At 43.8% G+C, this 24,769-nt stretch overlaps 2 protein-coding genes across 3 annotated transcripts in view; both read left to right on the top strand.

The window, feature by feature from the left end:
* Positions 1 to 1,607: 1,607 nt before the first annotated feature.
* pnp6 (purine nucleoside phosphorylase 6) lies at positions 1,608 to 9,688 on the top strand. Its single transcript, XM_052061020.1, has 6 exons — positions 1,608 to 1,783; positions 4,403 to 4,572; positions 4,662 to 4,765; positions 5,676 to 5,851; positions 7,712 to 7,902; positions 8,967 to 9,688. Exons 1-6 carry the CDS (start codon positions 1,746 to 1,748, stop codon positions 9,161 to 9,163), a joined length of 876 nt encoding a protein of 291 aa, XP_051916980.1. The 5' UTR covers positions 1,608 to 1,745; the 3' UTR covers positions 9,164 to 9,688.
* Positions 9,689 to 20,317: 10,629 nt separating this feature from the next.
* Positions 20,318 to 24,769, top strand: part of calb2a (calbindin 2a) — a 33,428-nt gene continuing 28,976 nt past the window's right edge. Inside the window, exon 1 of one of the 2 annotated variants that reach the window (XM_052061011.1) lies at positions 20,318 to 20,590. In XM_052061011.1, coding sequence (XP_051916971.1) covers positions 20,350 to 20,590 — 241 coding nt within the window. In that variant the 5' untranslated portion in view covers positions 20,318 to 20,349. The remainder of the gene's footprint in view (positions 20,591 to 24,769) is intronic. The other variant, XM_052061010.1, reaches the window with a different exon arrangement.

Genomic DNA, 24,769 nt, shown 5'->3' with positions numbered 1-24,769 from the left:
CGCCCCTGCCTGAATGAAGGTATGCACTGTGCGAAGGCCCCAATTGCCCGTGGGGGAACCCATTTTGTGTGCAGGGATGTACTGCCAGCTTTCAGCGCTCTGACAAGCACTTCACATAACATCCAAAACTGTGCACACCGTGTCAGTCAAATGTTTTTGGTGCATGATAAAGGATAAATGACAATCCATCAGCCCCCCCCAAAGAAGATTCTTGGGTTTTGTGAATGTAGTTTGACAATTGGGTTTTCTATTCACAATTTAGAGGTCAGCTTCTGAGAAATGTGTCCTGCTGTCATCTGTGATGTGACCTCTTGCTAGGCTTTATGCTCTCAGCACTTTTATGATTGATCAGCAATTGTAAAAAAAAATGCATCACCGACTTGATCACGCGATTGAGCAATGTATTATTTGAAACAATTTGTATATTTACTCTGTGGCCGACTCGCACCATAGCAAAAACACATTGGAAAAATGACTAAGTTAACCTTTTCAGGGTCAATGGTTACAAGAGTGCACAGCTTACCATGTTATCGGGTTACAGGGTGCATGAAAGGGTTAAACCCCCAAAATTCTTCAGATGAATTGCAGATAAAAATTAAACATAACATGTCATGTTTACAGGTTTACAACATCTCCCCTGACATTGTGCCGGGGGGCTTTGCAAAATCTGTTGCTCTTGTGGCTCAACAGTAGTAAACAAGTTCAAACATTTACCAGTGATGCCAGGTAGCCATCACCTAACTTCCAATACAAACCACAAGGTTTGTATTGGAAGGGTCCCGGGTGTGGTTGGAGCCAATCCCAGCCGTCTTCGGGAAGAAGGCGAGGGACACTCTGAACTGGTTGGCAGCCGATCGCAGGGCACACATAGTCGAACAACCATTTGTGCTCACACTCACACCTCGGAACAATTTAACATGTTTCCTTAACATGTTTCCATTAACCTGCCATGTTCTTGGAATGTGAGAGGAAACTGGAATACCCTGAGAAAACCCGCATAGGCACAAGGAGGACATGCACACTCGATATAGAAGGGCTGGCGCCAAAATTGAACCTCGCATCTCTGCACTGCAAAGGCGATGTGCTAACCAGTCATTCACCGCCTTGATTGAATTAATCTTACAATTAACTTGGACTATGAGTGAATTGTAACAGTTTACTCCTTAAGTTTGAGAGTAAGTCATGCATTTTCTGTTTGTGATGCATGGGCATTTTCCATGTCATTTAACACCAAACACTTACAGCAAGTTTGCGTGGCAGTTTTGAACACCCATTGCCAAAAGATCTCAAAATTTGAGAAACAAATGTTAAAAATGTCACCTTCTGTCCCGACTGTTTTACTTTTACTTAAATAAAGGCGATGAATCATCACTTCTTCTTAAGATAAGATATCCTTTATTCGTCCCACAATGGGGAAATTTACAATTTAATCTTGTATCATATTCAGTTTATTGCTTTGCAAAATCTGTACTTATATTTAATGAGATCAGAGTGTGCATTATTTTGCCACCTCTGTGCTTCAGTGAGCCGTCCAGTCTAGCAGCAAATTGGATCTCACCTTCGGCCCCGTGGGAGTGCTTTTCCCCGCCCCTTTACCCCGTGTCCGATGGCGTCACAACGTTCACCGCCGTCCGTCTTATATTTACCCCGCTTAGTGGTCTGGGAGTGAAACTCGGCATAACTGTTTAAAAAAAACGACCCAAACAGCATCTCGTCCACCTATTCGTCCCGCACACCAGGAGGACATGGCGTCGCCGTCGTCTTCCCTGTCCGTGTCGTGCAGGTAGGAGACGTGAGTTGCGTAAATTATAAAGTGCACTTTAGTCATCCAATCAATTGATCACCTCTACTACCAATAACCGATTGCATTTACAACACATGATGCAAATCGTGAGCTTATCACGTTAATGCTACGTTAATCAAGTCTGACATTTTTCGCCAAGGAACAAAGAGGGCAACGACCCTGTCCCAACAGGCAGTACAACAAAGCCGAATTACTCGCAAATGATGCCCTTTCGTGTATTGAAACAGGTTAATCTTGACTTTCCACTGATATCTTCATAAATTGGCCGAGCCGTGCCTCAGAGGCCGCTACCAGGATCGCTGGTAGCACCACGGAGAGTTCCAGGCCCGCCCCCAGCCATGACGTCACACGACTGTTCCGTTCCAAACGTGTTTCTCTGTTTCTACAGTGGATGAAAGTGGATGTATGAAAATCATTGTATTTATGTAACAATGATACAATTAACCCATTTAATCCCACCCATTGTGAAGGACAACAATGATTTTATTTGCAGGACTCTCTTTTTTTTAATGACTGATTAATTAAAAGGACTACCAATGACACCTAATTTTGACTTTTAAATTTCTGGGAAAAATTTGGGATGAAATGGGTTAATGTCTTTTTCCAATCTGAGTTGCAGGGTTGCATTGATTTAAGATTGAGTGCCATTTCAACTGAACACAGTGAAAATCATGAATGAAAAAAAGTCTACTCTGATGGCATCATTTCTGTTGTGTCATTGATTTATTTTTTTCCTCTTGATAACCCTGTGTGAAGTCGGGGCTTGTTTAATTCAACACAAAGCTGATATACCTGCAGGTATTGAAACACGTGCGCGCACACACACACACACACACACACGCACACACACACACACACACACACACACACACACACACACACACACACGCACACACATTCACGCACACATTTTAATATAATTGTCTTGGAAATAAATAACTTTTGTTATAGTGTCATATATGGGTAATGAGTCAAAAAGTTAGGGTAACCTTGGCCTACAAAATATTTTCTTGTCCTCAGAGAAACGATTGCAGAAGAAAAATCTTGCATTTCAAGTGCTTTTCTTGTTTTTGGTTACTCATGTTGGCTCGTCTTCTGTTTGAATGTGTAACTGCTGACGAATAATTTCTCGAGCAAACAAGCAAAGCATCTCATGTCTATTAACCTTGAGCCACGGTTAATAATCTCTGTTTCATGAACGATTGACCCGCTGGCAAAGTGAACACTACAAGAGAAATTGCACACATGTAAGGACACACTGATGATGCAGTTTAGAATTCACAGCAAATGATGAGCATAGCTACTTACATTAGTTCCCGGAGTTTATGAATCACCAAAAGGAAATACTGACATTTAAAATGAATGCAGCTGCAGTCATTCGGTGTAGAGTGTGTCCAATGCTGCCATTAACACATCAGTTAAATGTGAAGGGCAACCTTTGCAAATGACGGCCTCTTTAATCACTCCTATGTGTCGCAAAAGATACTTAAAATGAAATGGAAAATGTTTTCAAATCATCAAACTCTCTATCTCGGGCAATGCAAAGGCCCTCTTGGAAACGCTGTTGAAACAGAGGGTCCAAGGTCATCCCGACTTGGTGATTGCATCATCATTCTTACAGCGTATCGTTGTTCATCCATGTGCGATTGGCTAGCAACCAGTTCAAGATGTGCCCCATCTCTTGCCCAAAAGACAGCTTGGATAGGCTCCAGCGCGCCGGCGACCCTTGTGAGGAAAAGTGAATTCCAAAATGAATGAATGGATGGATATTGAGAATGTAGGTTTAACCCTTGTGTGCTCCAAATTAAAAAGGCCTTAAGTTACGCATTTTACAATTTTTGTAATGATGTATTTTGTGTTATAAAAACATTCGGTTTTTTTTCACTCAAAATGTTCAGAGTCTTCTGTGCTACCATACATATATACTTTTTATTAGTTCTTTGGGATTTTTTTATTCTTTATTTTTTGCAAAAGGGAAAAAAAATTGTGTCTGGAGGTCCCAACCAAGCCCCACTAACAATCCCGACCGGAAGTGTTCATGTAATATGCATTGGTTTGAAGCCTCCTGCAAAAAGGCAAACTCATTTGCGATCCTCTGACGCCACCAAAGGTTGCAAAATTGGAATGACCTCAACCCAACAATGTGGCATGCTTACGTCTGTCCAAGCAAAAACAAAGCGATTGACGTAAAAATCGCGTGAAATGCATGTATACACATTAGGTTTACGATGCATTCAAAAATATTAATTATAATGGGTTTCTATGGTGCAAAATATGTAAATTGTGAAGATTAAGGTTTCAAAACATTTTTTTATTATTGCTGCAATGCCTGAGAATTATCAGCCAGTGACGTCATGAAATTAAGGCCATTTTAGAACCCCTCCATAAGTTTCAGCTCTCTCGTGTTTTTTTGAATGCCTTTGCCTTTGATTCAAAGACATCATTTTACATTTATCGCAAGCGGTGCACTACGAGGGTTAAGATGACACAGGATTACTAGAGGTTGACATGACATCCGATGCTAAGTTTTGAGATGATACTGGTCCTCAAACAATATGTCCTTTGATAATAATCAGTCCGATTTCCTTCGACTTTAAGATCCAGGTATGATGACTACAAAGAGACAGCCGACTGGCTGCTGGTCCAGACCAAGCAGAGACCCAGAGTAGCCATCATTTGTGGATCAGGCCTGGGTGCTCTGGCTGACTTGCTTGAAGACCAAATTGTTTTCCCTTATAAGGAAATCCCGGGTTTCCCAACTAGCACGGGTAACATTTGTGTTCTTTTCATTGTACATTTTTTTTGCAGAAATGTGTCTGAGGAAAATCAAGTGGGTGTTTGTTTGTGCACTGTTTAGTGGCAGGCCATGCCGGTCAACTGGTTTTCGGGAAACTGCAGGGCCGGGAGTGTGTCTGCATGCAGGGTCGATTCCACTTCTACGAAGGTTACAGCCTGCACACTGTAAGAACATTCATTTGACAAACTGCTGTGTTTGGTTGGGGTTTCACCAGCACGCTTTCACTTCAAATTTTCTGTGTGTGCTGAATGATCAGCTGCACTTAAGTGGATGGTTTACATCTGTGTTAGCATTGGATTGACCTTTGTCATATTGTCAAGATTGTATTACAGTTTTGTCTTTATACGAGCTGTGATGTGACTTTCCGCATAAAGTCAATGATATCATAAAACCCAGTTTCATATATACAGTAAACGGAGGTAAAATTTACGATGATTGCTTTTTGTAACCAGTTAGGACTTTAGACAGATTTTGGTCTTTGTCCCATTTTTTGTGACATGGGTAATCGGACATAGCCAACTAAACATATTCCAATGAGAAACCATTAACAAGAACACACAATGAATATTTAACATCCAGTCAAGGGTTTTCCATCCACAAAGGAACAATGAGGGGTGAAAGCAGTTGTGCATGAGTTCTGGCTTAACATTGACACACATTGATAATTGACATTAGTGAAGATTTATCCTCGTCTAAACCAAACTGTTGAGTTTTTGTTGACCCGTGCACTATAACTGCACATAATTACGTGTAAATCAGTTACAAAGTTTCAATCCCGCATCGGTACACGTAAGACAGAAACAGAAACCTCGTAGGCGGAAATAACAATCCCCTTTGGTGTTACACAATGACGACAATATTGTAACCGGGGATTCCTCATCCTCCTTGAATATACTTTTAAAAAGATAGATATTTATTGTAGCCCTCAGTGTTCCCACGCACATCCATTTGTCCAAGCCCCATGACTCATCGTCGTATGACATTGATCAAAGAATACAACGTCATTGAAAATACTGAATATATTGTTAGTAAAATAATATCTGAATTTATCATGCACAATATTTGTGGCTGTAGGTGACGTACCCCGTGCGAGTCTTCTTCCTGCTGGGTGTGGAAACTCTGATTGTCACGAATGCAGCAGGTGGACTCAATGGCAACTACAAAGTGGGGGATATTATGGTCATTAAGGATCATATCAACTTGCCGGGGTTTGGTGGAGAGAGCCCACTGGTTGGACGCAATGATGACAGGTAAGGCACGGTATCCAATGCAAGATGCAGTTTGTCATATTTTTAAGGCCCGCCCAACAGAGAATGACGTGACCAAATGCAACTGTCTCGCCGTGCGCAGGTTTCAGTAAATAGTTTCCATGAGTGACTGGTAGTGGGCAACTGGTTTTGCTGCATTTCGGAATTTGATTTGCAGGTGAAGAAGAGCATTTCAAGGTTGCAGATGTAACACAGCCAATCAAGTTCAAGTTCAAGTCTACTTTATTGTCAAATGTGCTCTATGTGCAGCATACAGCACTGACGACATTTGAAATGGAAAGAAATTTCACTTGTGCTCTACGTTGCACATAGAGCACAAGTTGACTTAAATTTGAACTTGAACTTGAAATTTCTTTCCTCTCAACCACAAGAGTGAGAGGATCCGTTCTGGGTGCCCTCAAAACAGTTATCATAAAACGACAAAATAATACAACACAGCATATAAGACGCAGACAGTCGTGCAATAGTAACCACTTTTTCTGCATACACTTTGTTGTTTGAAGCAGTTATGGATAAAAGAGGAGCGAATCAAAGTGTCCTTTAACTACTGGATCAAAGACATCATGCTGAAAATGTGCACATGTCTGCTACAAGCTAAGTTTGAAAGCAAACAAGAAGCTCTAGCGTCCATTGACGAAAAAGATATTGACTCACATCTCCTGTCAATCAACAAAGCCATGTTGTATCGTTTCACAACAAAAAGTAGTTTCTGTGTATCAAGCAAGATCCAGCCAGATGCTGCCAAGTTGTACCACTACAGTACGTATCGTGAATGTTGTCAACATTGTGTTTCATCTGTACATGTGGCTAAAAATCAAAGTATGGAGAGTCGTTGTCAGCGAAATGTACAAATGCAGTCGATGATTGGGGAAACGGTTGCCAGGACCCTCTGAAATATCCACACACTCTTCGTTGTACTCGCTAGTTTCCTCTTTTTGTCATGGTTCGGTTCTGTTTGTGAGCAAAAGGTGGCACTGGAGGGCTTCTCCTCCATCGTCGCACTTGTTGGTCATCATGTCATTAGCTCTTTTCTGTTCAAAGCACTGCAACGCCGACCACTCTTGATCAGGTTTTTGTGCTACTGTCATGGGTTTTTTGTTACTTTGGGTTCTTGGAGTTTTCAGGACTTTGTTTGTGTTATTGAGTTTTTTTTTTCTAGTATGTCCCTTGAAGTTTTTTGGTTCATATATTTTGTTCAGTACACCCCGCTTCTCCTGCATCCCTGCTGTTTTGGTCATCCTGCATCACATTATAAAACACTTTTCAAGTGTAAAATTTATCATAAAATTATGGCATAGCTGAAGAAAATTACAAAACCTGCCGCTTCCTTGAAATTCGTGCCATAATGTTTTTGGTTCAATAACCTTATAATTATGACACCTCAAAATCTTGTTTCCTGATAAGGACACCAGGGATAGGAGTTTTCTTTTCAGGTAGACCAAATAAGAGAGTGCAATTTCCTTTTTACTTTGGAATGACTGCTTACCTCACTTTATCTTATCTTTCCTTATTTTATCTTATCTCATCTCATCTGTACAGCCTCTCTCTGTGTATAAATACAGTATAACTATTACTACGCAAGTGACATTTACTTAAACACTTCTTTCTGATTTTGAATTTCTGAGTGAATTTTTGAGAATTTCTGAGTGCAAAAAATAGTTTTTTTTCCCAAATGAATATAATTTTAAGTTAAGTTTGTTTCTGTGTAAAATTTACTCTGAATATTTTACTCTCCAATTTTTACTCTGTTTAATCTGCGACTAAATATGGTCTTTTTTTTAATGTGAATTGTACTCGATGAAATTTAATGTGTATACTCTCATCCAAATGCCTCATCCTCAGGTTCGGAGTGCGCTTCCCTTGCATGTCAGATGCCTATGACCGGAACCTGAGGGCTTTGGCCATCGAGACAGCACATGAACAGAAATGCGGCAACTTCCTGCAGGAAGGGGTTTACTGTATGGTGGCTGGACCAAATTATGAGACCATCGCAGAATGCAACGTCCTACGTAAATTTGGAGCGGATGCTGTTGGTGAGGACAGGTTCTTCATGCTCTGCTCAAGAAAGAAATGTTACACTTTTCGAAACAAATCTAAGGCTCACTTAGACTATTAGTAGTATTTTTTTCATGCATTCGAAATGAAGTCCGATTATTCCTCTTCTGTTTGGTAAACAGAAAATGAGGATTTAGCTGCCATGTGGTGTTCCTTAAAATAATTTAGGTCACATAACTGCACACAGTGAATGGTTTTGTACAGAGAAAATACATTCTACAAGACAGCATATTGTAGTTGTAAAATGTGATCATGTGGTCAGCCGAATATCTGGGGGAGGATACCTTTTGGACATCACCTCCTTTACATTCTCATTAACAGTATGCATGGACGGAACCACATTGATGAAAACAATCTCTGTGGTGGAGGCCAAAATTTGAAATGAATCCCTCGTTGTATGACCTTATGGCCTTCTGTTTCATGATTCTCATCTATATATATATATTGCGCGTCGTCCCGCACGCGGTCTGTCCTTCCGTCTGTCCCTTTTCAAAACGTACCTACTTCACCGCGCCGCTGCGCCGCTCAGGCAATGGCTCACTACGATCGCGCGGGCATCTTAGCGAAAAAATGTTGTCTATCCACAAGCATTGCAATGAAATTGTTAGTTATTTAGTAGAGCTAAACATCTCTTTATTTTCGCGATAAGCAATGAAGATGAACAAAAAGTTGAACCAAGCAACAACACTTTTGTGGGCCGAAGGCCCACCTTACCAGCCTTCCGTAGGAACTAGCTGATGACCCGCCCGGAGGGCGGCAAACCACCACCTTACCAGCCTTCCGCAGGAACTAGCTGATGAGCCGCCCGGAGGGCGGCGAACCAGCCGTTACTGTATATGCATAGAGTAACATATACAGATTCAAACCCCACCACAGCGCAGGACAGTTCCAAACTTTTTGACCAGTGTCGAGAACACACTAGAGACCTGGAAATTACAATGGACATTTCAACAGCAACACCCAAATTTAAGAGAACAATAATAGATCGATCACATGTAGTAAAAGCTGTCTTTCGATTTGCCTCTTTACTTCTGTTTTTTAGGTATGAGCACAGTCCCAGAGGTAACGGTGGCACGTCATTGTGGCTTGCGTGTCTTGGGTCTCTCGCTGATCACCAACATGGCCGTGACAGATTATGACAGTAATGAGCAAGCAAACCATGAGCAGGTGCTCATGACCACCAGCCTTCGAGCACAAGAACTCCAGAGGCTTGTCAGACATCTTGTCAAGAAGCTCTAGCACAGGCATGTCCAGCTGCGGGCCTGGAGGGCCACTGTCCTGCCTGTTTTCCATCTCTCCCAGCTGCAACACACTTGATTCAGATGAGCTGCTCCTCAGCCAGCTCTGAAGCAGCCTTAGAACGATCCTGATGATTTGAATCAGGTGCGTTGCTCCTTGGAGAGCTGGAAAACAGGCAGGATAGCGGCCCTTGAGGACCGACTTTGGACACCCATGCTCTAGCACCTTCAGTTCCAATCTGCTGGAAACAAAAAGGGTATCCGTCCTTCAATGATAGGGGTTGAGATAAGCATAGACATCCGAGTTGTTCAATTAGAGGGGAAATCATCCATCTTGATTCAGGCAGTGATAATCCAGGACATAGAATAAGGAGAGCATACCGTATAACAACGCAATATTTGGGTGGCAGCTCGTCAATCGTGTGTGCAAGGGCGCTGCACTAGCACCCAGCTGAGTCACATTGAAAGGAACAAAAATAAAATAATGACATTTAAAAGGAAGAATTCTGAAAGAAATACCTTAAAATATACTGTATGGAAGTTCATCCATCCATCCATCCATCCATCATCTACCGCTTATCCGGGGCCGGGTCGCGGGAGCAACAGCTTTAGCAGGGAAGCCCAGACTTCCCTCTCCCTAGCTACTTCTTCCAGCTCTCCCCGGGGGATCCCGAGTCGTTCCCAGGCAAGCTGGGTGACATAGTCTCTCCAGCGTGTCCTGGGTCTTCCTCGGGGTCTCCTCCCGGTGGGACATGACCGGAACACCTCACCGGGCTAGGCGCTCAGGAGGCATCCGAATCAGATGCCCAAGCCACCTCATCTGGCTCCTCTCGATGTGGAGAAGCGGCTCGACTCTGAGCCCCTCCCGGATGACTGAGCTTCTCACCTTATCTCTAAGGGAGAGCCCGGACACCCTGCGGAGAAAACTCATTTCAGCCGCTTGTATCCGTGATGTCGTTCTTTCGGTCATGACCCATAGCTCGTGACCATAGGTGAGGGTTGGGACGTAGATCGACCGGTAAATTGAGAGCTTCGCCCTTTGGCTCAGCTCCTTCTTCACCACGACAGACCGATACAACGTCCGCATCACAGCAGACGCTGCACCGATGCGCCTGTCGATCTCCCGCTCCCTCCTACCCCCACTCGTGAACAAGACCCCAAGATAATTGAACTCCTCCACTTGGGGTAAGATCTCCTCCCCGACCCGGAGGGGGCACTCCACCCTTTTCCGACTGAGGACCATGGTTTCAGATTTGGAGGTGCTGATTTTCATCCCAACCGCTTCACACTCGGCTGCGAAACGCTCCAGTGAGAGTTGGAGAGCCCCGTTTGAAGGAGCCAACAGCACCACATCATCTGCAAAAAGCAGGGATGTAATACTGAGGCCCCCAAAACGGACCCCCTCAACGCTTCGGCTGCGCCTAGAAATTCTGTCCATAAAGGTTATGAACAGAATCGGCGACAAAGGGCAGCCTTGGCGGAGTCCTACCCCCACTGGAAACGATTCCGACTTACTGCCGGCAATGCGAACCAAACTCTGACATCGGTGGTATAGTGACCGAACAGCCCGTATCAGGGGGTTCAGTACCCCATATCCACGAAGCACCCCCCACAGAACTCCCCGAGGGACACGGTCAAACGCCTTCTCCAAGTCCACAAAACACATGTAGACTGGTTGGGCGAATTCCCACATACCCTCAAGGACCCTGCTAAGGGTGTAGAGCTGGTCCACTGTTCCACGGCCGGGACGAAAACCACACTGCTCCTCCTCAATCTGAGGCTCGACTTCCTGACGGACCCTCCTCTCCAGCACCCCTGAATAGACCTTACCAGGGAGGCTGAGGAGTGTGATCCCTCTGTAGTTGGAACACACCCTCCGGTCCCCCTTTTTAAAAAGAGGGACTACCACCCCGGTCTGCCAATCCAGAGGCACTCTCCCTGTTGACCACGCGATGTTGCAGAGGCGTGTCAACCAGGACAGCCGCACAACATCCAGAGCCTTGAGGAACTCCGGGCGGATCTCATCCACCCCTGGGGCCTTGCCACCGAGGAGCTTTTTAACCACATCGGTGACTTCAACCACAGAGATAGGAGAGCCCACCTCAGAGTCCCCAGGCTCTGCTTCCTCCAAGGAAGGCGTGTTGGTGGAGTTGAGGAGGTCTTCGAAGTACTCTGCCCACCGGTTCACAACGTCCCGAGTCGAAGTCAGCAGCGCCCCATCCCCACTGTACACAGTGTTAGTGGTGCACTGCTTCCCCCTCCTGAGACGTCGGATGGTGGACCAGAATTTCATCGAAGCCGTCCGGAAGTCGGCTTCCATGGCCTCACCGAACTCTTCCCACGCTCGGGTTTTTGCCTCGGCGACCACCGAAGCCGCGGTCCGCTTGGCCATTCGATACCCGTCAGCTGCCTCTGGGGTCCCACAGGCCATAAAGGCTCGATAGGACTCCTTCTTCAGCTTGACGGCACCCCTTACTGCTGGTGTCCACCAGCGAGTACGGGGATTGCCGCCACGACAGGCACCAACCACCTTACGGCCACAACTCAGATTGGCCACCTCAACAATAGAGGCACGGAACATGGTCCACTCGGACTCAATGTCCCCCGTCTCCCCCGGAACATGGGAAAAGCTCTGTCGGAGGTGGGAGTTGAAACTCCTTCTGACAGGGGATTCCGCCAGACGCTCCCAACAAACCCTCACTATACGTTTGGGTCTGCCAGGACGGACCGGCATCTTCCCCCACCATCGGAGCCTACTCACCACCAGGTGGTGATCAGTTGACAGCTCCGCCCCTCTCTTCACCCGAGTGTCCAGAACATGCGGCCGCAAATCCGATGATACAACTACAAAGTCGATCATCGAACTGCGGCCTAGGGTTTCCTGGTGCCAAGTGCACATATGGACACCCTTATGTTTGAACAAGGTGTTCGTTATGGACAATCCGTGACGAGCACAGAAGTCCAATAACAAAACACCACTCGGGTTTTGATCGGGGGGGACGTTCCTCCCAATCACGCCCCTCCAGGTATCACTGTCATTGCCCACGTGAGCATTGAAGTCCCCCAGCAGAACAATGGAGTCCCCAGCAGGAGTACTCTCCAGCACACCCTCCAAGGACTCCAAAAAGGGTGGGTATGCTGAGCTGCTGTTTGGTGCATATGCACAAACAACAGTCAGGACCCGTCCACCCACCCGAAGGCGGAGGGAGGCAACCCTCTCGTCTACCGGTGTGAACCCCAGTGTACAGGCACTGAGCCGGGGGGCAATGAGTATGCCCACACCTGCTCTGCGCCTCTCACCGTGAGCAACTCCAGAGTGGAAGAGAGTCCAACCCCTCTCGAGAGAACTGGTACCAGAACCCAGGCTGTGTGTGGAGGCAAGTCCGACTATATCCAGTCGGAAATTATCTGCCTCACACACCAGCTCGGGCTCCTTCCCTGCCAGAGAGGTGACATTCCATGTCCCAAGAGCTAGCTGCTGCAGCCGAGGATCGGACCGCCAGGGACCCCGCCTTGGGCTGCCGCCCAGCTCACATTGCACCCGACCCCTTTGGCCCCTCTCATGGGTGGTGAGCCCATGGGAAGGGGGACCCACGTTGCCTCTTCGGGCTGTGCCCGGCCGGGCCCCATGGGTGTAAGCCCGGCCACCAGGCGCCTGCCAACGAGCCCCACCTCCAGGCCTGGCTCCAGAGGGGGGCCCCGGTGACCCGCGTCCGGGCAAGGGAAACCTAGATCCATTTATTTTTATCATCATTGGGGTCTTTTGAGCCGTGCTTTGTCTGGCCCCTCACCTAGAACCTGTTTGCCATGGGTGACCCTGCCAGGGGCATAAAGCCCCAGACAACTTAGCTTCTAGGATCATTGGGACACACAAACCCCTCCACCACGGTAAGGTGACGACTCACGGAGGGGTGTATGGAAGTTGAGCCAGATAAATTGCATGAAGTCATTGATGTGTAAAATTGGTTTATCGCAGACGTTTCAAACGATGACAGTATATTCAATTTAGGCACTCACATTGTCAATCAGATAAACTCCTCAAAAGTGTGACATGCGCTGCAAGGTCCTTGTGCAATCCACACAGTTTGGGCACCGTTGGCCACCGAAATCTACTGCCCCCAAACAATCACGTTTAAACGCAGCTACCCTAACAGTCGATTTCATCTCCTGTTTGGCCTTGAAGTGCTCCAATTTTGACTGGAACTTGCCATATCCAGTATGACGGCTATCTGTACTTCAAGGCTGGCATGTCAACGGGGTAGCCAGGCCACAACAGAGTAAATTATCTTGTTCAGGCCCTCCCCCCACCCTCACCCACACAGCCATCTTCCCGCACAGTTTCAGCATGTCACATGTGCATGCTTCCTCTGTCCTGTTAAAAAACGTTGTTAGGCTTTGTGGGAAAAGAGCATAGGACCCACACACAGAAACAACGAACTGAGAAGGATTTATTAGCTAGGAGTGTGATAGGTCAAAGTGGCAGCAGGAATCGAATGGTTGAACAAAAACGACCAATTCAAGGGGAGCAGGGCACAGGGGCGTAACGGCTGGGCAGAAGCGAGTGCAGCAGGAAGGAATCGCTGACAAACTGGCAACGGGTGGTTGTTCAGGCTGGCTTTTATGCTGCAACTGGCTGATGAGCAGAAGACTCGCAGGTGTGTAAGGGAGGCAGGTGCACCAATTAGCGAGACGCCCAGTCCACACTGAAAAAGGGAACAACAAAAAAAAAGGGGGTGGGGGGACAAACAATGCATGCTATCAAACGTAAAACTAATTTTTTTTCAGTGTACCAATTCGCAGTAAGCCAGTGCACACAGTTGAACATTTGGCAATGATCAATACTCTGTCAACAGTCATACAGTTTTACCAGGATTAATTTCATCATTGTGAAGCGTGTTTGTTAACAATCATCCCATTGTTCGTCCTTCTATTGGATGTACTTGATGAGACAAAAGAACAAATTGAAGCTTTGGTTACAAATGTATCTCATTAAGTCACGTTTTCAGTTTTCAGTAAAAGCTACAAATGAGCAAGGATGTTCAATAAATGAGTTACTAATGGCACAGTGGTCATGCTTCTTTCTTGTGGTGGTTACTGTCGATTTTCAATTACTCTATATCTTAGCTATGAAGCAAAACAGTTATATTTTTGCATGTTTACCTTTGAAATTGAATTGTTAGATGAAATCTTAAGTCAGAATGGTTAAGATGCCGTAGCTTCAAATCAGGCTGTGCGGGTCCTCCAGTTTTCTTCCACATGTCAAAAACATGCCCAAGTCATGACCATGGCAGAGCCTCGTGACAATAAATTGTAAAGAAAATGGATGTATATATCATATTTATACAGTAGAATCTGGATTTGGTGTCAAACTCATTTTTGTCGTGGGCCACATTTTAGTTACTGTTTCCCTTGGAGGACCATTATGACTGAAACCAAATGAAAAAAGTCAATAATTACTGTTTATTCATCTATTGTTTGAGTCACTGTGCTGAGGGGTTTGATTACAAGAACATGTGTACAATATTCATTCATTCATCTTCCGAGCCGCTTGATCCTCACTAGGGTCGCGGGGGGTGCTGGAGCCTATCCCTGCTGTCTTCGGGCAGTAGGCGGGGGACACCATGAATCGGTTGCCGGCCAATCGCAGGGCACACAGAAACGAACAACCATTCGCATTCACACTCACACCTAGGGACAATTTAGAGTGTTCAATCGGCCTGCCACGCATGTTTTTGGAATGTGGGAGGAAACCGGAGCACCCGGAGAAAACCCACGCAGGCCCGGGGAGAACATGCAAACTCCACACAGGGAGACCGGAGCTGGAATCGAACCCGGTACCTCTGCACTGTGAAGCCGACGTGCTAACCACTGGACTACCGGGCCGCCCATGTGTACAATATGTCACTTATATAATACATATGATAATTTAAAAATTTGGTCGAGATTTTAGCAAGCATCATGGAAATTGCCCTGTTTCATTTCACATAAAATGAGTTGATGGGCCAGATTTGTCCCCGGGCCTTGAGTTTGACGCGTGTTATTTACAGGATATAGTATGTTCAAGAAAAGGGGCTTTGCTAATTTAAAGTGAGGAAAACATTGTGCATTTTCTCATCATTGAAAATAATCCCGAGCTTGTGACATGCTTTAGTCAATATACCCCAAGGATGATAAATTATGGTTCACCCAGAAAGAAAATAAATGTAGTTCAGTCATGGAGGCAGCACTTTATACGTTTCACTTCATACACTTGTCAGTTGTTGTTCGGATTTGTACAGATATCAACAAACACAAATAACCCATCAACAGTTTAACACAGAACTTAAGTATGTGTCAGTGATCTGAAATTAGTCTGTTAGCTCATGCTAATCTGTGTAGCCAACAAAATTAAATTCAGCTCTGCTTACCTTTTAGCATTCGAACAGTGAGTGCTTCATGTAGTGCAGGCCAGCGACCAGGCGCCTTCAATATTTTTAAAGGCAAACACAATTTAAACACACCGCAAACGTAAAGACAATGGGAGATTTACAGGAAGGGGAAATGACTGCTTTCTGTTACATTATTAATTTACATGCAGCGTGCAGAGGTGTATCCCATTGTGGAGCTGAAATATTAATACAAATAAGCCATGGTATGACACCTATATCTGATGAGATGGTTTCTACACACAGATCTGGCAACCGGTGTCTTGTGTGTGCAATTTTCGTGGAGCCACAAAGCAGGGGTAGCAGGAGAGCCAGCATGTGCTGAACAAAATATATCAATAAAAGCACTTACAAAGGCACATTTGAAAAACAAAATCCAAAACACAAACAAAGTCCCAAAAACCCCAATTATTCAAACAAAAAACCCATGACAGAAGCAATACCATCCAACTCCAAATGATCCATGGGGTTAACTGAAAAGAATTAGTGACATGATGAACAGTAGGTGCGATGCTGAAGGAGAAGCCTTCCGATGCCATACGTTTGTGGAGAGTGACAACTGGCTTTACTATAAAAAAAATGACAGAATCATAATCGTAGAAAGTGGAAGATAGGAAGCAGAAACATAGACTGAAAGCTGAGCCAAAGAGATTAAAATTGTTAGCTATGGAAATCTGCATAGGCTGCTCATTCGCCAACAGAGCACAAAGCACTTGCATTGATGATTCGGGAGTGATGGTATGAGGAAATAGAGGGGGACACCTTTGCTGAGTGCACACTCCACATCACTGGACAACACAATGCACACTCTGAACATGCACATGCACGGACATGTGCCTGCGGGCGTTCTGCGCTAGCATTCCCCCAAATTTGTGAAAGTGACTTTACCAAGCTTAACTGAAAGTGACAGCTTGCACTTTGGAGCTGTAAAATTACGGCTTCACCTTTGTGCAGGATCTAGTTCAGCACACAATCTTTTCTGAGCGTGATAGTGCACTTTTTCCCCCCTTTGTTTTAGCTGATTCATGTTGACTGGCCAGTTTCCATTTGGTGATATAAGCAATCCTTTACGGCACTGAACACTATTTACCTCCGACATAGAGCATGAAACGATGTGATGGTTAAACATATTACCTTCTCTTGGGGGAGCTCACGAAAACACGAAACAACAATTTCTGCTTCATTGGCTTTCAGCTTTAAAAACAAGTTTAGCATTTCTAAAAATGTACATTTTCACTATTTCCCAAGGAGTCAAGCACACAGAAACATTTCTTGCAAGATATGTTCCATTGAACGAAACATTCATGAACAGCACAACACAATACCGCGTACCTCTCCAAAAACCTTTACTGACTACAGTGCACCTCTACAAACCCACCATACCCATTCTTGATTTTTTCAGGGGAGAGGTGCACATTCATGGATTATCTTTTACTTCTGTGTGGTCACGAACATTCGTGCTTGCGGAGTTTCATGTACTCACTGTAACTGTAGTTTCGGCATCTGTCCACTGAAGTTGTCACTTGATAGATACATGTAAATAGACCGGATAATGGCATTGAAAAAAAAATCTGCAGTGCAAATCTAGCCCATTAGTGATTTCTCTTGTCTCAATGTGGGCAGAAGAAAATTATTTTTTTCTTCTACAGAAGAACTATACCCATTTTAAAAGCGCTGTATGGAAAACAGTAGTACTGTAGTGTCAAAGAGATTCATTATTCACATGATCAACATTCTGGAGAGCTGAAAATTAAACAATGAATGGCAAACACGCCAGCGTAGACTTTAATCAACGTCATGAAGAAATATGCATACCAGTAAAAAAAAAAAAAAAAAAAAACTGAAAAAAAACATTGCTGGTGTTGGAGAGTGTTGGAATAAATCTTCATGCTTTATCCCATATTTTCTCCCATTGTACTGAAGTTACAAAGAGTTTGTTTAAGAGACTCATTTACGATAGGATGGTGGGTTTGACAATCGACGTTACCAAAAGGGTCCGCTCTCTGCTTTTAAAATTAACATCCTTTTGTTGAAGGTAACGGCTTCTGATAAAAATGAGCAGCTGCTAGTAAAGATAACATCAACTCAAGGATGACGCCTGTATGACGACAACAACGGCAATCACGGACCACTGACCCCCAGCATGACCCGTGTGACCACCTCAGGAATTGTGTATTCTGATTCTAAAGCGGTCTCTTCAGAGTTGCCCCGGAACCTGTAATGCAGGTGTGCCCAAACCTTTCGGACCAAAGTCGACTTTTCGATCAACCAACCTCCCACGATCGACCCGTTACCGCGCACGCACATGCACATGCATACGCACGCAATGATGAGCCTGACACGAAGGCATGCGACACGCTTTTGCAGCCTGTTAACTATCGTAGCTCACACGCGCCGTTTTAAAGTGCTTCCCTCAGCCCGTCTCGATTCCTATTCTATGCCCGTCCCCTCAGTCAATTGTACACAAAACAAACTCTCAATGAGAATAATTCTAACGATAAAAGATATTGCGCAACAGCTCTGATCATAAGCTGCAATTGCAGACTGCTTAGTGCTAACAACTTCCGGTGTCGCAGGTCACGGGTCACCGTAGGTTAAAAATTTACCTGCTTTATTATATTTGTAGACCTGGACTGGTCTACAAACACGGACACCCTGATTAGGAAAGGACAGAGCCGACTCTTCCTACTCAGGAAACTGAGGTCTTTTGGGGTTCAGGGGTCACTCCTTAAGACGTTCTATAACTCGGTGGTGGCCTCGGCCATCCATTATGGCATTGTCTGCTGGTCAGGCAGCATCTCAGCCCGGGACAGAAAGAGACTGGAGCGACTGGTCAGGAAGGCCAGTTCTGTCCTGGGTTGCTCCCTTGACACTCTGGAGGAGGTGGGCAACAGAAGGATGCTAACTAAGCTAAAAGCTATGATGGCCAGTCCCTCCCACCCCCTCCAGCCCGCCCTGACAGCACTTGGTAGCTCCTTCAGCCAGAGACTGTTACACCCGCACTGCAAGAAAGAGAGATACCGACGCTCGTTCCTACCGACTGCTGTCAGGCTGATGAATAAAAAATAACAATCATAATAATAATAATTAAATGATGTGAAGGAAAATTGTAAATAGTACTGCGATTTATCCATTTTGTGTTCATATTGCATTTAATTAAAAGATGTTTGTTGTTTTTTTTCTCTTTCTTCTTCTTTCTACATACATTCTTGCTGCTGGAGGCTGTAAATTTCCCCAGTGTGGGACGAATAAAGGATATCTTATCTTATCTTATATTTGATTTTTTAAAATACTTTTTTTGAAAATGAGACTGATAGTATAATTAGGGTGCAGTGTACATTAACACAAAAATATATTACTAACATGCACAAAGACACACAAATGGTTGATTGTTATTTATTTTTTTTCTCCTCTACACCCCTCACGATCGACTTGGGACCAGTCCGCGATCTACCGGTCGATCACGATCAACGTAATGGGCACCCCTGCTGCAACGGTTTACATGGCAGAGCCTGTTGGAGAGCTGCTCTGAGACTGTGAACCAAGACATGTTTTAGCACACTCTCTCTTGCAAGAAAGACAACCATGCCTTCCTCCTGAGTCTCCCTGTCCCTGATGTATTCTTAGCGTGCGATTACCAGCAAAAAACTAACAGACCGAATCCTTGTATTTCCAAAATCATCACTTCTCAGAAGACCTCAAAACCGGCTCGATGCCAGTGCGCTATACAGCCAGTAGAAAATACAATGGAAAATAAAAACATCTTCAATTGTTCATAAATTTGACAACAAGGGTTTGAAGTTATCATTTAGTCATGTATAAATTGGTGGGGAAAATGTGGTTGTGATTTAATGGATTTGGAAATCATTGTGGCTCGGTATCAAGATGATAACCTTCACGTGACATACGTCTGACCAAAAGGCAGCATAGTAGGACTGTTCCTTCAGATCAGTGTTTTTGCTCTTATACGCGCATGACTCGTGCCACGGTCAAAAGTGGTTAGTTACTGCAGCTTCCTCTACTGTATTGTTACTATGCCATGTTTCTGAGGAGTCATAAAACTAAATGGGGGTATCATCTTTTTTTTTTTAGAAACATCTGTTTATCCAGATGTCAAATGTAAAACAATAAATTAGTGCTATGTACAACATGTGAAACTATTAGATAGATACAATAAATAGAACCTCAAGACATCTTTTCAACTGAAGTTTCACCCCTATCAATCCTAATGAAGGAACAGAGACAATGTAGCTTGCAAACCCCATTCATCTTTTTTGTCAACGTCACAAATATGTGTGATAATTACTCATTATACTATATTCAAGAGAAGGCAAGCATGTCTTTCACAGGTTGTATCCAACACAAAGAAAATGTTTCTTGAGACGGATGCACTGTGGTTCGTCACAAGCGGTAAATTGAGTGGAATGAATATAGATTACATTGCTTTCTTCCCCCATCGCTTTACTAGCCATACTGTACAGCGCACAAAAATGTTTTTTTTTTCTTTTCTTCTGAATTTACATTTGTTATGTGGGCTAATCACTAGTGCTCGCTGGAGGCAATGTGGTAAATGTGATTAGTGTGTGAGCTGTAATTAATGTCTGTGAAGCCTTACGCACATTGGCAAAGCCCTGGCAGGCACTTCTTAGATGTGCACACGCGCACGCGAAAAAAAAAACTCACGTAGGCACACACATACAGATGCGCGACCGCAGTAAAACACCGCGAGACGCGCTGAGCGCAGGCTCGGAGAACGGATGAGATGGTGATGGTGGAGGTGCGAAATGCGCCCCCTTCGGTCAGAAGAGTTAAAAAGCAGCGAGCGTGCGAGGGTCGCTCCACTGTGAGTCTGACAAGAGCCACGGAAAAGTTAGCAGCGGATTTTAGACGTGTACCACCCGCGCACAGCATCATGGCAAACAAAGCAAAGCCTCCTCACCTCCACCTGGCCGAGGTCACAGCGTCCCAGTTCCTCGACATCTGGAAGCACTTTGATGCCGACGGTGAGGGCGTTTTCGTCCAAGTTTTGTGTGTTTTTTTGTATTTAGCGTCAATTTGTCAATTGGTGACGATTGAAAGGGTGATTAACGATGCATTCGAAGGCGCGAAAAAAGGAAACGCATCATAACGCATCATAACGTTACGGAACGAAAGAATGGCGTGAGTATACAGTACTGTATAACTTGGAGGCTTCTCAATCAGTCGGCGTAGGAATTTGTTTCATGAATCACAATTGGTCAAAGCTTGTGCTCTGTGTGTTGTTTTATTTTATTTTATTTCAACACAGATATAATCGGATAATCCTCATTTGAGTGATGAACGTTTTTTTTGGGAGGGGTGGGTGGTATATTGGATAATGATGCATATGCTCGACACTTGACGCGCAACTGATGCATAATAACATTTCACAAAAAAGCAGCATGGCTTTTCAACAACCATTTAAACTCCCGTTAGATTTGATTTCTGCAATGTCGATTTCAAATGAATATTCAAGACGAAACGGAATACTTTTGAGTGATTTTGATGCAATGGGGGTTCCTTTTCTATTTATTATCATGCCTGTCGGCATTTTGTCAATAAGTGCAGGGTCTAGTGAGATTTTTATGCAGTTTTAAAAAAATACAATAGGTTTTGTTGATCCAGTTTCTGTCAACATGGAATTACCAATCTCGGAATTCATTACTATAGCATGAACGGATACATTATCACCTATATTGCGTGTGTGTGTGTGAGGGGGTGAGGGGCGGGGTTAAAATTGAACGAAAAAGAACACGTGGTCCCTCAATCTTAATTTCACCTGCTTTACACGTACAGTCCCCTGCGTATTAATCCTAAATTTTGACGACGCCTGCTCATGTACTGGAAGTTATTCCACAGAGAAATGAAGGATGAATGAGGAGCTGTTCAGCTTGCTTTGAGGTTACCGATCTGCATCACCGCTTGTTTGGTTTTGGAAATCTTATTTTTTTTTCTTTTCGTTTTTACATATTGTACTTTGCAACAAGCTACTTTGCTAATCAAATACGTCCAGTGCATCAACACATTTGGCCGCAGTGTGTGAGTATTGCCTTCATTACTGGGAGTATCTCCTTGCTGAGCAGAAAGACAGGAGCGCTAATTTGTTTGCTCAGATGGAGCAAACATCACAGAGTTTGGAGCTAAAAATACACAAGGAGGCGATGCATTCAGATATGATGAAACCACTTATATTCCCCTGTTGGCGCAGGATCAAATCTCTTCTGGATTGCGCCTGCGTTTTGCAGCTCCTCTGTGCTGCGTCCTTCTCATCTTTCTCTGCTGTCTCGGTCAGGCATTTTTAATTCATTCCCTTCAAAGCTTTAAAAGAAAAAGCACCTGCATTTTCTCCTGCTAATTATAGAACATTTGCTGTCAACACTTTTTTGTTAAGATGGCTATGAAATGTCGAATATTAATCAAACTCACCCACACTGTGAACACGCATTTGGAATTGCTGGACTGAAAGTTCCTTTGAATTACAAGTGCTCTTGACATAAATTTTAAATATACCGGCACATTTATTTGTCTCACTGTGCAGAGTGTTTTAGAAGAATAAACTCAGAAAAAGTGAAGCAAAATTAAAAGAAAAACTAAATTGCACAACACTGTAACCCTTCTCTCTAATACTAAAGTGGACTTGAACCCTAATTTATAACTGAATATTGGCTTTTAATTTTTTCCCCCACTATGTTCAAATGACTGAAGTAAAACAATAAATTTAGTACTATTTCCCAGTGCTGTAAAAAAAGGTATTTATTCAACATTTAATTAAATGTTGAATAAATAAATTATTTGAAGTCAACCATTAATGTATTATCTGCCATCTCCTTTTCATCTGCAGAGATTACATAACTTCTTTGAGAAGTGTATGGAGTGAAAGTCATTGAAAAGAGATCTCACTATACAGTAGTTTGCACCAGCTGACAGTCTAATTACCATGCAACATATGGTACAGTGCAGCTCTGAGATAAACCAGAAAGTCTTTAATGTACGTCTTGGGAATGTCTATACGCAGACTTGAACACAAAACATATGCATATATGGCACAGTGAGATATGGGTTTATCCTTTCTTTCAATTAAACACCATGGAGAAATAACTTCAAGAAAATCTATTGACATCTTATGCCACTTCCCTTGTATCTAATCACAAAGCACTAATTGTCTCTGAGGTCATTTCTCCCCTGAGAGCTAAATGTCAGTAAGACCTACAGGAGAGATGCCTCATAGCAGGGAGGCCGTCCTACTTATGGAAGCAGCAGGAGCAAGCATTTATGAGTTGTGATAACATCACTAAGGAGCACATGCATGCCCCAACACTCACACACACTCCGAAAATGTCGAACAAAGCCGCTAAATGTCAGTAGATTGGAGGAGAAGATGAGCGAGTGATATGATTACGTTTAAGGAAGAAGAGAGGAAGTAGATGGCATAATTAGCTTTGTTAACTCATTCACTCCCAAAGACGTTTTTAAACGTCTTTTGAGACTTGGTATAGATTTGACTGGTACTAAATGAGTTAATGTTGAATGTGTCAGGTCTGCCTTCCAGGGCTTTATAGAAGCAGTTTGGAGCCATCTGTCCAGTTACTCGATGGGCAAGATAAAAATATGTTAGCACACGTTCACATATACTTTGGTGAAAAGGGCACCATTGTTTGCTCTCTGAATGGCTGTTTTCCTGGGAGCAGCCCACTCAAAGTAAAAAATAAGGCCCAGCGAAAAGTACGGCTGCTCAGGGATTGACTGATGACCATCCAGAGTGTTTTGGGGGCTCATGCCCAAATTCAACTGCAATAGACAAACGGCTCCAATGACCCAACAGAATAACATGGAAGAGAACGGATTGATAAACTACAACTACAGTGATGGACCACAGCTAAGACACTAATTCCCAGAGATGAGAAAAAAAAAGCAAATATAAACATTGAGACTCTTTTACCTCAGAAACTTCCCAGATATGAAAAGATAACAGGCTCCCCATGTTCTCCCCATTGTCTGATTCGCCACTCCACTCACTGATGACTTCGATGCCTCTTGGAATAAGACAGCCCGGCCTATCAATCATTAAAATATTAGAAGTTGATTTTCCATAAAAGCCCATCGGTATGAGCAGTCACCACTTTTGCATTATGTGATTTAATAAGTTAATCTATTGAGCTAGAAGGGGAGGAAGAGTGCCACTGGTGAAAGGCTCGTCTTTGGATCGATACCAAGATGCACACATGAGATTTAATGGACACTCTTGGACAGATTTGTGCAGAAGATGAATTAGCATAAATGGAAAGCTGTTTTCATGAAAAGCATACAGTGTGGTCCAAAGCATTCGGACAATGTTTGTTTTTAGGATTCTCACTGAATGCATGACTGACTGTCATTGATTTGACATTAAACAAAGTCAAGATATGACTCAAGAATTACTTGAAATATGGCATTTGCATCTACCATTTTGGACTAATAGACATTCTATACATATGTTGACTAGCTCAAGTATCGAGTAGTTAAAAAAGAGATTGCGGTCCATGCCGATGGAAGCCAAAAATCTCGAAGTTCTCTTCAATATGAACCTTGATGTTCAAGTGACCAAAGTGATGGTCGTTGTGCCTTGCACGGGTCTCAGACTATTAAACAAAATTAGCTTCCTCAGCTCGGCTCCATTTCCGTTTCTATGATAAATAGAGCCAGTAAGTAAACTTTTTTTTTCTCTTCATTTGAGTGTTGTGTTACATTGGTCAATGACTGCCTGTGTGTGAGTGTGTGTGTGTGTGTGTGTGTGTGTGTGTGATTTTCCTCCGTCTGCTTGCTTCTGACTTGGCTGCCGATATAAAGTAAAACGAAAACAGAGAGAGAGTCTCTCTTATCTCTTTCTGTTTCTATCTCTCTCTCCCCCTCTCTCTCTTTTTCTAACACATACAAACATACCGTAGTTACTCAATCACACACAGATGCACAGCAAGCAAACCGGGGGGGAAAAAAGATGCCAGAAGCTTGGGCTCCATACAATTACGACAATGGAACTCAAAACAACCTTTAACAGATGTCAAATTTTCTTTGGCTTTCTTTTTATATGTTCTGTTTTGATGGCATGTGAAAATCGGCTGAGAAATTATGTACTGCCGTCTTAATTTCGAAGCCTTTGATAGGAACGTTGCCCCGACATGCTTTCA

Source organism: Hippocampus zosterae, chromosome 3, assembly GCF_025434085.1.
Source record: "Hippocampus zosterae strain Florida chromosome 3, ASM2543408v3, whole genome shotgun sequence".
In the NCBI taxonomy this organism is placed as follows: Eukaryota; Metazoa; Chordata; class Actinopteri; order Syngnathiformes; family Syngnathidae; genus Hippocampus; species Hippocampus zosterae.
The sequence above is the reverse complement of the archived record's forward strand: the minus strand, read 5'-3'. Positions and strand labels throughout refer to the sequence as shown.